The sequence below is a fragment of the Drosophila gunungcola genome, chromosome 3R (assembly GCF_025200985.1).
Source record: "Drosophila gunungcola strain Sukarami chromosome 3R, Dgunungcola_SK_2, whole genome shotgun sequence".
Taxonomy (NCBI): Eukaryota; Metazoa; Arthropoda; class Insecta; order Diptera; family Drosophilidae; genus Drosophila; species Drosophila gunungcola.
Genome location: NC_069139.1, coordinates 27,361,504 through 27,376,276, shown reverse-complemented (window position 1 = coordinate 27,376,276; position 14,773 = coordinate 27,361,504). Strand labels below are relative to the sequence as shown.

The 14,773-nt window shown below is 45.4% G+C and overlaps 4 protein-coding genes across 7 annotated transcripts; 1 reads left to right on the top strand and 3 right to left on the bottom strand.

Annotated features, from left to right (window-relative positions):
• Positions 1-4: 4 nt before the first annotated feature.
• LOC128262548 (histone deacetylase 3) lies at positions 5-2,309 on the bottom strand. The gene is made up of 3 exons (XM_052996877.1): positions 2,152-2,309; positions 2,004-2,092; positions 5-1,147 (listed from the first exon to the last, which is right to left on the bottom strand). The coding sequence occupies exons 1-3, from the start codon at positions 2,307-2,309 to the stop codon at positions 78-80; spliced, it is 1,317 nt and encodes a 438-aa protein (XP_052852837.1). The 3' UTR covers positions 5-77.
• Positions 2,310-2,365: 56 nt separating this feature from the next.
• On the bottom strand, positions 2,366-2,619 carry LOC128262565 (uncharacterized). Its single transcript, XM_052996900.1, has one exon. The coding sequence runs from the start codon at positions 2,480-2,482 to the stop codon at positions 2,366-2,368; it is 117 nt and encodes a 38-aa protein (XP_052852860.1). The 5' UTR covers positions 2,483-2,619.
• Positions 2,620-3,146: 527 nt separating this feature from the next.
• LOC128252082 (biotin--protein ligase) lies at positions 3,147-14,341 on the top strand. 4 transcript variants are annotated; one of them, XM_052979494.1, is made up of 12 exons: positions 3,147-3,599; positions 3,658-3,995; positions 4,564-4,720; positions 4,800-5,821; positions 6,181-6,329; positions 7,136-7,292; positions 7,352-7,552; positions 7,611-7,796; positions 7,854-8,003; positions 8,068-8,211; positions 13,365-13,693; positions 13,748-14,341. In XM_052979494.1, the coding sequence occupies exons 1-12, from the start codon at positions 3,458-3,460 to the stop codon at positions 13,923-13,925; spliced, it is 3,153 nt and encodes a 1,050-aa protein (XP_052835454.1). In that variant the 5' UTR covers positions 3,147-3,457; the 3' UTR covers positions 13,926-14,341. The 4 variants fall into 4 exon arrangements, with proteins under 4 accessions (XP_052835454.1, XP_052835473.1, XP_052835484.1 ...); XM_052979513.1 differs by having other exon boundaries at positions 3,150-3,599; positions 4,564-4,576; XM_052979524.1 differs by having other exon boundaries at positions 3,151-3,599; positions 4,564-4,576; positions 7,154-7,292.
• LOC128252090 (kinase suppressor of Ras 1) lies at positions 8,980-12,861 on the bottom strand. The gene has a single exon (XM_052979540.1). The coding sequence runs from the start codon at positions 12,449-12,451 to the stop codon at positions 9,542-9,544; it is 2,910 nt and encodes a 969-aa protein (XP_052835500.1). The 5' UTR covers positions 12,452-12,861; the 3' UTR covers positions 8,980-9,541.
• Positions 14,342-14,773: the final 432 nt, after the last annotated feature.

The following is a 14,773-nucleotide window of genomic DNA, read 5'->3' as shown; positions in this document are numbered from 1 at the left end:
CAAATTAAGTTACAAATTAACCTGCTGATCTTTACTGCTTACACTAAACACGAAACCTTACGCTACGTTAAACAATACTAACTCTCCGCCGAATCGGGTTTGTCTTGGTCTTGATCGCCGTCGTAGAACTCGTTCTTGGCATCGACCATCTTGTCTTCATCGGCCACGGACATTCGTACGTCGGGGTCGGACGCCTCGTCCCTGTTGTTGCGCAGCTCCTCCAAGTCCACATCCGGCGGAGTCTGCACCATTTGGACGCTAGGCGAGTGCTGGCACATCTTAAGGTTTTCATAGACGTGCTTTACGATTAGTTCCAGATACTGCTTTGAGTTAGCATTATCCTGACGTGAGTTAATCTCTGGATGGAGGGTGAAGTCTGGGGCGAAGAAGTCGTAATACTCGGTGGCAGGAAGATCATTTTCAATGTCTTGGTCCACCAGCAGTGAGGTCTCGTGCGTCCAGCAGCGGGCCACATTCCTGAGGGTGTAGCCACCGCCTCCAACGACCAGAGTGGGTACATTCAGCTCCTTCACAAACTTGACGCACTCTCCGTGTCCCTTGGTGCTCAAGGAGAAGCAACCCAGTCGATCCCCAGCCAGGGAATCCGCTCCGCACTGTAGAACAATGGCCGTTGGCCGGTAGAAGTCCATAATGGCCGAGATGATGGGCTTGAACACCTGGAAGTAGCTCTGATCATCGATGCCCTCCTTCAGCGGCACATTCACGCTGTAGTATCGACCCGACTCCGCGCCAATCTCGTACATGTCTCCCGTGCCCGGGAAGAAGTAATTGCCGTATTTGTGAAACGAGGCCGTCATTACCCGATCCGTGAGGTAGAAGGCCTCCTGTACGCCATCGCCGTGGTGCACATCGATGTCGATGTAGAGCACTCGAGGATGGTACTTCAGCAGCTCCAGGATGCCGATCACGATGTCATTCACGTAGCAAAAGCCACTCGCCTCGAACTTCTTGGCGTGATGCAGTCCGCCGGACCAGTTGATGCAGATGTCGCTGTGGTTGTGGTTCAGCTTCTGGGCGCCCTCCAGCGAGGCACCCGTGTACATTGCACAGAAATCGAAGAGGCCGTCAAACACGGGGCAATCCTCGCCCACGCTAAAGTGTGCAAGGTACTTAGTGTACGCCACGGCTGAAAAAGAGATTTTGCTTAGATGCCGTTTTAAACAACACAGTGCAACATACATCAGGCTTTTGATGCTTTGATACTTTTAACTTGCCGCTAAATCTATGGTCAACCAGTTAAGGTATTTGCATTATTTAATACTTTAAAAATCTAAAATAACGCAAATTACAGATCTGATGGAACAAAATGATTTGGCACTACCATGCTTATAGGAGCCTATTGTGTTTAATCCGATTTTTAGATAGCTTCGATTCCAATGTGTAATTAATTTCAATTTATAGGACCTAAAGAGGTTTACGCTTTTCTTTTAATATCCTATAATCGATAATGAAAAATCAACAAAAGGAGAAAAGTCATCGTTCTACTGCAGTTTGAAACCGCCGAGATCGGAGAACTATATCATAAATGTATCATAGTTGTCATAGAAATAATCGTAAAATAATTAGAAAAAGTCATAATTCGGTGTTTTTATAAACACAACATAGGAGCACACGATAAAATATATTATTAAAGAAACATGGTTTTGTAAAAAACAATAAACAAATTTTATAATAGGGAACTGGAAAACTAACTATATTGCCCAATACTTTTCATTTAGAACTGCAAGAGTATATAAACTTCGACCTACCCAAGAAACCTTCTTTTCTTGTTTTTAGTTTTGTACCAAATGTGCTAAAACTATCACATTTTAAACTGAATAGCAAGAATGGTTTAAAGGTTTATGCTCCCTATTGGCTATCAGACCCAAGTCGACGTTTAGGTTTTTAAATCAAACAAATGCTTAAAAATTAAGTTTCCTGGAAAGCATTTTTATAAACCCTTTAGAAGACACAAGGTCTAGTTTGGGGTATTCGCAACTTACAATTGCACTGGATGTTTTGCGGAGTGACCTGTTGGAGGTAGGCTATGTACTCGTCGCTATGAAACCGGAGCATGTCCTGGGCACTAGCCCTGCAATAGGAATCCAGTTAAGAATAAAATCAAACACACCCCAACCACTGAATACTTACTTGTACGGCCTGTAGATCTTCATCTTCTTGTGAAGCCCATAGTTCATCACCAGGCTGTGGGTGACGGCCAGGCGCTGCGGCTTCATCGGATGCCCGGCTCCGTAGTGGAAGTTGCCCACGTCCGCGTTGTAGAAGTACGATACCCTTCGGTCCGTCATGGCTGCTCGATTCTTCGATCCGATCCGATAGAATCCTCGCGGGGCTCCGTAATCCTCTACTGGTAGTCCAGATCTACGCCGGGCAACAAATAAGTCTTCGCATACAGGACGATCAGCAGAACGGCCACGATAAACAGGAGTCGCCGGGTCGTGTCGTATTCGCCCAACAGCATGCCGCTTCCGTGGCCACTAGACCAACCCAAGTCCGCTTAAATACCTTTATTTATTCGTGAAAAACAATTTGCAAATTGCATGCTAATTGAAAACAGCTTAGAGCGGCGTGTGAGGAAAATGCTCTAAAATATACCATCAATTAGTGATGTGCGAGTGACATGCAGACATTTGCATACAAGCCGTGACACTTAAAAGTCACGACACGCGTGCAGCTCTAAGTATTAGTAAACAATATTCCAAACAATGCAAATTGTTTGATGCACAGTTTAACTGTGTTAACAATAAAAAAATAAGTCCCCTTAAATATTTTGGGGACTCAATTTTTAAGTTATTTAGAGCAAAAGAAAAAAAATAACTTTAAAAGTTTATATGCTCGGGGCGTTTGTCGGTATTTATTTACCTAAAAAAATTCTAAAACGTCTATAATTTTTCATTTTGTTTAAATTTCATTTTAAACTATGATCATCCTGAAAAGTGTGGATTTCCATTGGAATCTGGTCTTGTGGGTTACATTTAATTAATAATTTATTAAATCATTTTTTAAATAATTAGGTAATCAATTTAATTACATAAATAAACTGCTGTTCTCCGAAGTCTTAATTCGGGTTCCCCTAGAAAACCCGACAGATTTGGCCGAAAAACAGCTAAAACTAAGCCGTCAGCACCGTAAACGCCTGCCGCGCTTTCTTATCGGAATTATTTGGCGACAAAGCTTCGTCCAGTTGGAGTGGATGCAGTAGTAATCAACAATAAAAGTCAGTGGGCAAGGGAACGCGAAAAGTGTGTCAACTGGCAGAAAACGGCGTATCAGGAAGCGCTCCTTTGGGCCATAGCAACCGATAGATTCGCGCAAAATCGGGGCAAATTACGAAACCGGAATTGATTTTAGTCTTCAATGCGATGTAACTTGTGCCCCGGCCCAAATACACCCAAAATAATTCAGAAACAGCGGCAGTAACCATCAGATATTTCCGATGTTGACCCTGTATTACGTGAGTGCCACCGTCCTGCAATCCTGGCGAATCCAGAAGGCCTGCTCCAAGATCGCAGAGCACCTGGCACAGCCCTCAAGCATCGCCTTCTATGCCCTCCAGCCGGGCAGCGACGATGGATTCGGTGAGTGGAGGAGTGACCGGAGCGTGCTGAAGCTATAGTTCCCCTCATCCGCCCCCAGATCCCGCCCTGGCCAGCTCGGAGCTGTGCGGCAACCGGAACGCGGCCAAGGTCACGGACATCCTGTGGCTGCACGCCAACCAGCGCGGCTGCTGTCTCCGTCCGCTGCAGACGCTTCACATCACGCCCTGGATCAGCTTCCCGCCGGCGCCCAGTCTGCTGCCCTTTTCCTATGCCGCCGACACCGTGACGCCGGTGACCACGCCCACGGAGGCGGGCACTCCGCCCAGACAGCGGGTTTCGCTGTCCGCGCAGGGCGAGCAGCGGATGCAGCTGCTCCTGGAGGCCCATGTAGAGCCTCTGCAGCGTCCCAGCTCCCAGGACACCACTGGCGTACGGGTAAGCCTGAGATGATTTCTCTAGAAAACACGCCCCCACCATTTTCCAAAAAATATATTTATTGTCCTTTGTTTTAAGAGGACAGGACATTTACCTACAGACTTAAACAAAATTAGAAATGCTTAAAAAAAAACAGTAAACACAATTTCGTAAAATCCACTTTATAAAAAAAATACAAATTATATTAAAAAGTTATTTTTTACATAAAAGGATTTAATAAGCTAGGAATTTATATTTGTTATAAGGACTGTAAATGGGGAGTTCAAATTTTGTACAATGATTTAATAGATTGGATCTTCAAATTTTAAATGGGTTTTTAATTACAACTTGACCTCTGCCCTCATAATAATAGCTATAAGAGTGTCCCCTTAGTTTACAATTAAGGGTAATAAATTTACGGCCATAAACCTGCCGCAATGCCAACCGTCGTGCGTGTGGTAATGTGATAAAGATGTAGTCGTCCCAAGATAGTTGAATCGATACAGAGCTAGCGTCATACATCTGCTAACCAAGAGTGTTCCCTTGCTCCTCCTTTCTTCTGCTTGCATGTCGGTTGGCCATGAACCAGCTGGAAGATTACGGTAAGCTAATTGCATGGAAAATAGACTCCCACCTGGCGGTGCTCATCGAGACAGACGTCGAGCACTTCACGCAACTTTTGATAACTACATTCTTGCGAAATAACTTATGCATTAACGATCAGCTGCCACTTTTGCGGATTGAGTGTAAGCTGCTCCTGAAATCGTTTTCATGCCCACTGATTGTTTTTGGTGTCATACTGATGCATTTTTCTCTCGATCCTAGCGGTTCGGCGAGAAGGGGATCCGCAACCCTTCGAGCTGCTAGCTAATCACCTGAAGCGGCAGTCGCGGACATCCGTAGGACTGGACAGGGATGGCTGGAAAAAGCACCTGGAGGATTTGCGAGCGGTCGGTGTGCTGGCCCACCAAGCCACTGAGTTCGAGTACCAAAGAAACCGATCCGAGGGAAGGGCGAAACCGGATCCTCTTGCCCAAGAGCATCGCCAGACCCCTGAACCCGTGGCCAAGGCGGTTGCTGTGGTAGAGCCCACCAACAAGGCGTCCCTGTCGCCCGCAAGGATCACTGAGAGTTCGCCGAAATCAGAGGCCAAGGTGATGCCAACCAAACCTTCTCCTATTAAAAGCGAGGCCACTGCCAAGAGCGAGACCCAAACCACTCCTGCTAAAAGCGAAAGCAAGGCAGCCACAACCAAAGATAACTCCAAGTCAACGCCAAGTAAAGATGATTCTAGTCCAAGTGAGCTGGAGAAGCTAGCTGCTGCACAGGCAGCGCAGCATAAAAAAATAGGGAGTGTGGAAGTGTCTCCCATTAAGTCTGCTCCTTTGACTAAGCCATCTGCTGTTGGTAAAAAAATTGAGCCAACTAAATCTTCAGCGGAACCAACGAAGCCTGCCAAGTCCTTTGAAGTCGTGAAGCCCTTAAATTCGCCTCCGTCATCCGGAACTGCTCCTGCGCGTCCTGTGCTGCAACGGAATAAGGATAGTCTGCAGGACAGCAAGCCGCTGAATGTTTTAGTGTACTCGGACAGTGCCAGTGCCCGGGAATCCACCCTGGCCACTCTGCAGCAGCTACTGGAGCGGAATGTGTACACCATATATCCGCTGATGCCTCAGCAAGCGGCCCAAAAGTACTGGACGGAGCAGACAGCGCTGCTGGTTGTCTGCGGATCGGTGGCGCCAGGAATTGGCCAGATACTAGTGGATTACTTTCTGCAGGGCGGAAAAGTGCTGAGTCTTTGCTCGGATATACTCCACTTCATTCTGCCCAACTATCGCACAGCGGAGGTAAGAATAGTTCCTTATAAAAGCAAACCAAATACACAATGTTCTATGACCTTAATTATAGATTTAATAATTAAATACTTAAATTTTTATTGGTTCAGACGAGGTGGCCAAAAATTACGTTAGCTTAAATTAAATAACTTAATACTTAAAACTTTAACATTTCAAAAAAGAAAATATATCTACGTCTACAAAAGGCGATATTGTTTTGAACTAGCATTTTAAAGTGAAAAAAATAAGATTAGTGGATCTTAACTCTTATAAAATCCTTTAACAAGTTGCTAAATTATATTAAATTAATATTAAATATTAAATTGTTTTAAACCTAATGAAATATGAAACTAAAAAACTTTGTTTGCCAGGTTCGAGAGCACGAGTTGGTTCAGTTCTCCTATGACAAGTGGCAGCGCGTCAAGATGATGCACCACATCTTCTGCTACCAGCCATCGCCGGTCAAGAAACACTTCTCCACAGACAGCGAAGAGTCGACCAAGTCGCATTCCCGCAAACCGTAAGTAAATGCCACTGTTTCTTAACCACACTGAGAAGCAGCAGACTGACAGCCTCCAAAACATAATGCTAACCCTTGGTAATCTATTTTATAGAGTAAAAAACCGACTAAAAAGTATATTCGAATCCTCTATGTTGCATGTTTTGTACACTCGATAGCCCTTTCCAAAACAAATTGCTTATTGCACATTCAGAGTGGTGAAGAGCTTTCAAAATTTGTATAGATCTTTTCTTCTTTATTTCGTGACATTTATTTTTAACAGTTGATTTTGGAATGTGGGCTTGTCAGCTAATTGAAATCGAAAAAGTATATACTGCCTTTAAGAATTTCGAAATAATCGTGTCAATATAAAACTGTTTAAAACTAACGCCAATTCTTATTTTATTTCTCAAATTTTTGCTTAACTTGGCCTCATTTCTTCTGAACATGGCTTGATTTCTATTACATTCGGTTGGCACCATAATTGATCGAAACTGCATAATCAAATACCCAATTTTAATGTATTTTATACAATTTTGTATTCAATGAAATCTATGAATGAATTATCCTTTAAAAAAATTATTTTTGTTTTGGACATATTTTCCACTGCTTGGCATTTGTATTCATCGTCATTCTACTCTTCTGTTTGCGTGAACGGTTTTTTTTTTGCCCCTTCTATACCTATAAATCTCTGTGTGTGCTTCTACTTGTGTGTGCTATCTCTATTATAATCCTACCTACCATTAACCAAAATAAAAACATAAACCAAAAACAAAAACAAACATAAACCATAAAACAACAAAATCAAACCACGAAACGCTGCTCAGAGCTCTAGTATGTCCAAGGTCCATGGAACTGAAGGATCTGGCCGGTCACAGTTACAAATTGGATGTCCAGGTGCTAGGCACCGAAGAAACTTGGAATACGCCTAGCTTGATGTTGGCCAAAAGCCTGCAAAGTGGGGGCAAGGCCGTATTCTCGCAAGTATGTACTTCTGTTCCACTAGTTGCTAAATTGTTCTTTAATCAATTAATATGTTACAGGTTCATTTGGAGATGAATCCCAGCGAGTTTGAATCGGACGAGATAAAGTACTCCATTCTGAAACAAAACGATCGAACTCGCCTCGAGATCTTCTCGGATCTGTTGAGGAAGTACTTGGATGTGCAGGTTCATGGTGGCGAGGGAGATCAATCGCAGCCCGGTGTGGTGTATCAGCATGCCTACTTTTTGGGACGTCATGAGGTAGGCAGATAGTATAGCGTTCTGAACATCGGAAGAAATTAATATTTTAACCATATAGGCCAAGTTTGAACTTCTGGAAAAGCTGCGTCTGCGATGCAGTGGGTCCGACAATGTCATAGCAACGCCCAGGCTGACGATTAAGTTCTGTGGCAAGGACGACAAGCCGCCAGTGGCCAACAACAATGTCTTGCCCATACTGATACATTCCTGTCCCGACGATTTCTCCACCGTAGAATACTTTGATGTGCGCATATTTTATTTGATTAAGAAAATCTTATTAAGATTCCTGCCTACCTTATAGAACCTTAAAACAGAGCAAATTGGACGACTTGTCATCTACGCACCAGTGGTAAGCAGCTCCATGCATGTCATCAACAACCTGGAGCTCATCAATGGCCTGGCTGTGCTTCCCGTGCAACAAACCTCTGGAGTTGGCCGCAGCAACAACCAGGTGAATATTCCGAGATTCTTCATATTCCAGTTCTTAATAATATTATCCCTATGTGCTTCTGCAGTGGCTCAGTCCTCCGGGCTGTGCCATGTTCTCATTGCAACTCCACCTGGCCATGGACTCAGCGTTGGGCTCTCGGCTGCCTCTGTTGCAGCATCTGATTGGAGCGGCAATTGTCAATTCTCTACGTGGGCATAAGCACTATGGGGTGAGTCAAGAACGTAAATATTACATGTTAGAGTTTGCGGTAATGGCATACCGATTTAAGGGCTTTCGATAGTAATTTATATATGCCTCTCTTGAAGAAGTCCCTGTGCCCATTGGCAAAACACTAGCCCGACTATGATGAGGATCTTTTACGCTTGGTATTGTCATTTCTGACCCACTTTTTATCGCCAGTGACCAACCGATCGATAGATTGTTGTCTCCTTAGACAGAAATAATCATTCTGTAAGATTCTGCAGGCTTTTCCTTGTTTGAAATCTTAAAACTGCTCGAACTTCAGGGTTTTGTGAACTCTATTTCAATTGATTGTAATTAGGCGCGGAAACTATACTATAATATTATATTTATATATTTGATAGGTGCTGTAAAGCATACAGTATATAGCACTGCCAGATCCGATTTAATTTGCCTTCACAAGCGAAGTGCGAAATTTGAATTAAAAAAATTGGCATGCCATAAACAAACTAGCATTACCAGTATGGTTTCGATTTCTTTGACTTGTACTAAAATTAACAATCATTATCATAAAAGTCCTTGTCTTTATCTATGTCGATAAAAGAAACGAATGCATATATGCACCCATTGATCCTCTGTTAATATCTATATATTGCTCTGGAAAGTTTGCCATGATCAGAAGTGAAAACATTTGTAACCGGCCGATTTGGAAATATATACCGCTCTTTTATGTTTTCCTCAAAAAATTTTTACGTCTTTTAGATCAAACTTTTAACCAAAATCAAACACTGTTAGCTAATTTGGCTGTAGTGATAAGTTTATTTGACATTCTGCTTGATCTCGTAATTTTAGTCCATTTACTATATACATTTGACCATACATAATTCACAATATATATTTATTTAAACACTAATCTCTCATATACAGGTCTGTATACATATACATATATATAGAGCTTTACTTACACATAATTAACAATTTAGAAATTGCTCACCTGATTAACGTTTACAATAATATTTGCCACAGTGCTTGTTTGTTTGTATATGTCTATGCCTTCTCAGTTTGCCTCTGCTCTTTAACATTTAAACGTTTTTGTCTTTTTCGAGTTAACATTTGTTTTCCCCTTGCTTTGTTTTGTTTGCTCACAACTGCAACTGGATTGCAACCGATACATGCGTACATAATTTAGTTTTAAAATCGTTAGCTATAATTTGATAGTTACGTTTAAGTATTTACAATATTTGCTTGGTTCGATCGAACTTAGCTTAGGAGAGTTTACTGTTTGAGAAGCAGCGAGCTAGCTAGGTGAAGCGGTCGAAATTGTACTACACAGTTACGGTGACCAGGTAGCAGGTCCCTCAGAACACGGACTCCGCGGAGCGGGAGAGGTTGACGGGGTGGGAGGGACTGCGCGCCAGCCGCTTCTTGGGCAGGTGCTCCAGCAGCGAAAGCAGGCGCGCGAATTGCGGCCGGTGCTCCTTCTCGTACGTCCAGCACAGCATCAGCAAGTCCTTGACATCCCGTCCGGACTGCAGGTTGGCCAGCGATTGCTTCATTCCGCGGCCCACTTGCCAGATGATCGACTCCGCCGGCTGATCTTTGAACGTGAACTCACCGCAAATTAGCTCGTACCACACAGTTCCAAAGGAGTAGACATCCGAGTAGGGGGTGAATTCCAAGCACTCGCCGCGCGGCTTCTCCGGCTGCAGCGCCCGGATGAGCTCCGGCGCCAGGTAGCACAACCAGTTGTGGGGCACACCCAGGCCCATATCACAGTAGAGCAGCTTGGTGGAGCTGAACAGGCCAAAGTCCGTGATGATCACCTTGCCGTTCTCGATGAAGATGTTCTTGGTGCGCAGATCCTTGTGGATAATCTCCCTCGCGTGCAGGTAGCCCATGCCCTGGGCTATCTGCTGGGCAATCAGGAGGGTGCGATTCATGGCGAACTTCTCCCGGCGCTGGTGGATGTACGTGTACAGGGTGTTGCCCTTGCACAGCGAAGTCACTATGGCCAAATACGGCGGGTTCATGCAGGCGCCCATGAACAGCACCAGATTCTCGTGGCGCGTCTTCTTGAAGTTGGCCACCTCGCTGCGGAAGGTCTCCAGCATGTGCTCGTCCTGCAGGTAGTCCTCGTTGAGCAGCTTCACGGCCACATCTCCGTGCCAGAGGGCCCGATGCACAGTTCCAAAGCGCCCCTGTCCAATCCGCTCGAGCAGGCGTAGGTCGCCGTAGGGAATGTCCCACTCCTTCAGTGAAATGGAGTTCTGCCGCCACTGTCCCGAATCTCCGTCCTCCGTTGAGTCCACTCGAACGGGCGTCCTGTCCGAGTCCGTGCTGGCGCTTCCGGACAAGGAGACCGTCTTGTCGCTGTCGTTCGACTTGTGTGTGTCTGTGTACTCGCTGGTGAAGGGCGTCCTCTTGTCCACTCCGGCTGTGCTCAGCTTGCGCGGAAAGAAGCTGCTGGTGCTGGTGGTCGTTGTGCTGTTCACCAGACTGCCCGTCACGGTGGCGGCACTTGAAGCGTTTGATGTCTGGCTGCTGATCAGGGAGCTCATGTGCCCGTTGGAGCTGCTCACCAGGCTGTCCATTCCGCCGTTGACGGTTACAGGCGCCGGGGGAAATTGCTCAGGCACTGACTCGTTGGAGATGAGAGTGTCGCCTCCGCTGCCGCCACTTCCCGTGACCGTCACGTTGGGAAAGTTGAATTGACTCTGCTGGTGCTTGCCCAGCGATGGCGTGGGCACTAGATTGGCGCTGGAGCTGCTGCCATAGCTGCCAGCCTGCTCCAGTTCTCGCCCTCTTTGGTGGAACAGCGCCGGACTGCTTGGCGTGGAGCTGGTGCAGCTGGAGCTCGGCGAACTGCTGTCGCCGTGCTGCTGATGCAGCGGCTTGCCCAGGGTGCTCTTCTTCACCAGCGGCGACCCCTTGGGCACGCCGTGGACATGCGGTGCGATGGTGTATCCGCCCTGCTCCTTGATGTGCCGAAACTCCTCCACATATTCTCGTGGCAGTCCGCAGGAAGGCGGCACATGTGGGGCGCAGTTCTTGTGGCAGATGTACTTGCAGTCGGTGCACTTTTGCCAGCGGGAGAATACCTGCTTCTGGCACAGCGTGCAGGTGGCCTTGAAGCCGATGACCTTGCTGAAGCGATGCTTGATGGCGTGGCCCATGCCAACGTGGCCCACGCCCGGGGAGCACGGCACCATAAGCACGTTGGAGGTACTTCCTCCGGAGCTGGCATTGGTATTGGCGTCCACGAAGATGTCTGAGCTGGCGGAACTGTGGCTATCCGGGCTGGGGTCAGTGGGCAGCCGACTGCGGGCTGGCTGCTCCCCGTCCGCCTGTACCTGGCTCTGGTTTAGCAGGGTCTGGTGCTTCCTGGCGGGTGGCGGGGTGCCGCGACTCCTCTGCGGGGTTCCATTAAGGCTGCTGCTCAGCCCGCTGGAAGGCGTGAAGGGCGAGTTGGGTGGCGAGGGCGTGAGGGTCAGCGTTAGCTGGGAGCCCTGCGTGCTGTTCAGCTCCTCAGTCGCTGTGGGCGATTGACGGCCGCTCCTGGAACTGGATGAATTGGCCAGAGCGGGATTCTTCCCCTTGACACCATGCTGGCGATGATGGGGTCTCGGGGAGGCGGTTGAATTCTGCACCAGTCCTATGTTTCCCACGCTGCCGCGGTGAATGTGGATGGGCCTGTCCCAGGAGTCCCAGTGCCACTGCTCTGGATCGTTGTTGCTGGCCGCAGTGCCGCTCTCCAGCGACTCCATGCACCTCCTCAGGTTCTGCATGGCCCTGGTCAGGCGCCGCAGCTCCTCCTCCTCCCGCTGGCTGGGGTTGTCGGCCACCAGTTGGCGGATCTCCTCATCGCTCAGTCGCAGGCTCTGCTCCAGCGTGGTGAGGCGGGCGAGGCAGGCGGTAAGGGTACCCTGGCTGAGGCCCACCACCCGGAGCCACTGCCTCAACTCGTTGCCCGTGGCGTGGGGCAGCAGCCCGTTGGCCGGGATGCGCTCGTTCAGCCGCATCTTGGCCAGCAGCAGCTCGGAGAAGTAGCGCACCAGCTTGGACTCCAGGCAGCGAATCTCCTGCTGCGTCAGCGTGGAGCTGGTGGCGCACTGCGTGCGCAGGCCCTCCAGATGGTTGGCCGAGAGATCAATCATGTCCTGGATGATGACCAGGTTGCTGTCCACTGACAGGGAACTGGAGACGGGATCATTGGCGTTGCTGGAGCCGGAGTCTGGGGCGGACGCGGGGGCGTTGTTGTTGCTGCTCATCCTGCTGATTCGCGGCGGAGTGGAGCCCGATTGATTTTTTCAAACGCCCTTACGGGGGCTCGATGATTCGATGGCACCAGTGACTGGGCCTCCGCTCCGCATTGTGGCCCACTTCCAACGACCTTGACTTTCGCAGCTGCTGCTCCGGCTTTCGCACACTCACGCCCGCAACTCGAGACGGCTCAAGAAATGCGATAATTGTACAATTTCTTCGGCTGTTGTTGAAATTTCTCTACACCCAAGTGCAGGGCATTGCGCCAGTGTGACCGTGCGTGGCAATTGTTATTAGGTTTTCGGCTCTCCAAAATGTACTAAATAAAGCGAATGCACAGCATTATGGAATTTTGGTTCAACCGAAATTGAAATCCTAGTATTTGAATATACGCCTTCCTCAGTTGCAAAAAAAAAATATGTCAAATGATTAATATTATTGTTGTTGGTTTTCTAGTTACCTTGTTTTTTTGTATACATAAATCGAAGTGAAAAACTCGAGGTCATAGTTGGTTATAAATCTTTACAACACAACTTTTTTGATAACTTCTCTAGGAAGTGATCCCCGGACTCAGATAGGACTAGCACTAGTTTCATCTACACGTCAACGCAGACTCATCAGCTATCTCTGGGTACAGCGGCTGAACGTCGAAAACCTCTCTTAGGCTCAGATCAGAAGCTTTTTTCCAATTTTTGGCGTTGCCATACTGTATGGCTAGATTTTTCAAAACAACGAAGTTTTGAGTTTTTAAACCAAATGCCAATAATTATGAAGCCAATCCAAATGACATATAACAAGATATTGAACTAGTGGCAATAGCAACATTAAATCTTATGTGCATGAAATTATTTAATCAATAATTTGTGTTCAAATTTCAGTTATTTACGATTACTAAGACTTTTTAATTTGTTGTATTTTCAGGTACTGGATATTTCAATTAAGTGGCCAAACGATATATATGCGAATGGGAATCAGAAGATTGGAGGACTCGTGATTAATACCACTCTGCAGGGCTCGCAGGCAATCGTCAATATCGGCAGCGGAATTAATTTAAACAATGCAAAACCAACTGTTTGCATTAATGATTTGATACGGGAACATAATACCCGTGCCCCGAACAAGTTACCTATGCTTACATATGAGCTATTTATTGCCATGATTTTTAATGAAATCGAAAGACTTTTGGGTGAAGTACAAAATGGAGATTTTGATAGTTTTTATGCCTTATATTACTCACTCTGGTTACACAGGTAAAACTATCATAAGACCGTTAAGTTATACGACTTCATTATTTTTATTTACAGCGGTCAAACCGTCAAGATTTGCTTACAAAACGAACAGGAAAGAGAAGCCGAAATTGTGGGAATCGATGATTTTGGATTCTTAAAGGTGAAACTACCAACTGGAACCATTGAAACTGTGCAGCCCGATGGAAACAGCTTTGACATGTTGAAAGGATTGATTGTACCCAAGTACCACTAGTTAATTGAAGTGAACGAAATAGTTCATATTAATCCCCAAATCCAATTATTTAATAGAAACTTGTATTTCATAGGCGCATTTAGGAAAATTTATTAAGAATCAATTACTTATGTTCTAACAAATATTTACAGTGTGTTTCTCCAAAAGTGACCTAACTGAATTTATTCTTACTTAAAATTGAGAGAAATGCTTTAAAATAATATTAGTTCCACTAAATTGTGTACTGCCAAATATAAATAGGTTAATTGAAATCTCCGAAAGTTATAACAATTTTCCTGAACCCACACTTAAATGCTATATATCGCAGTGTTTTGAAGTACTTTGAAAGTTTATCCTGTTCGTTAGAATTGTTATTGGCATCGACTTCTCTACGTATTGGTGTTTTTGAAATTTGACTTTAATAAAAACGTATTTGATCATGGCAGGCTTAAGCCTTTGTTTTTATTTAACAAAAGTGGTGTTGGCAGTGCAAGTTTCACTAAAATCACTATGCTATTTAGAATCTCAGCCATGTAAGGGCTCCCAAAATCGTTTGTTTTTTTACGAATATTATTGAATTTTTCAGCTATGATCTCCTTTTTAGGCTGTTCAATTTTTCTTTGATTTTTAAGTTTTTAGTTATTACAATAATTGTTTAAGATTTGAAAGCATAAGCCATTTTTGGTACCAAAAATTTGATTGTATCAAAGGTATTTTTTTTAAAAGAGAAACTTTTGAATAGTCTGAACGGAAAGCGCTTGTTAAGTATTAAATAATTTTCATTCTTTAATGCCCAATTTTTTTTATTATTTTCAGTACTAAAAAATGATATAAACTTTTTAAATAAGCGTTCTAAAGGTGAAGTATGT

Bases quoted from the DNA above. Each gene is read 5' to 3' on its own strand.
- LOC128262548 (XM_052996877.1), bottom strand. From the start codon at position 2,309: ATGACGGACCGAAGGGTATCGTACTTCTACAACGCGGACGTGGGCAAC. The intron at 2,093-2,151 runs GTAAGTATTCAG...TTCCTATTGCAG, and splicing joins AAGATCTACAGGCCGTACAA to GGCTAGTGCCCAGGACATGC. The intron at 1,148-2,003 runs GTAAGTTGCGAA...TCTCTTTTTCAG, and splicing joins GCAAAACATCCAGTGCAATT to CCGTGGCGTACACTAAGTAC.
- LOC128262565 (XM_052996900.1), bottom strand. From the start codon at position 2,482: ATGCTGTTGGGCGAATACGACACGACCCGGCGACTCCTGTTTATCGTG.
- LOC128252082 (XM_052979494.1), top strand. From the start codon at position 3,458: ATGTTGACCCTGTATTACGTGAGTGCCACCGTCCTGCAATCCTGGCGA. The intron at 3,600-3,657 runs GTGAGTGGAGGA...ATCCGCCCCCAG, and splicing joins GGGCAGCGACGATGGATTCG to ATCCCGCCCTGGCCAGCTCG. The intron at 8,004-8,067 runs GTGAATATTCCG...GTGCTTCTGCAG, and splicing joins TTGGCCGCAGCAACAACCAG to TGGCTCAGTCCTCCGGGCTG.
- LOC128252090 (XM_052979540.1), bottom strand. From the start codon at position 12,451: ATGAGCAGCAACAACAACGCCCCCGCGTCCGCCCCAGACTCCGGCTCC.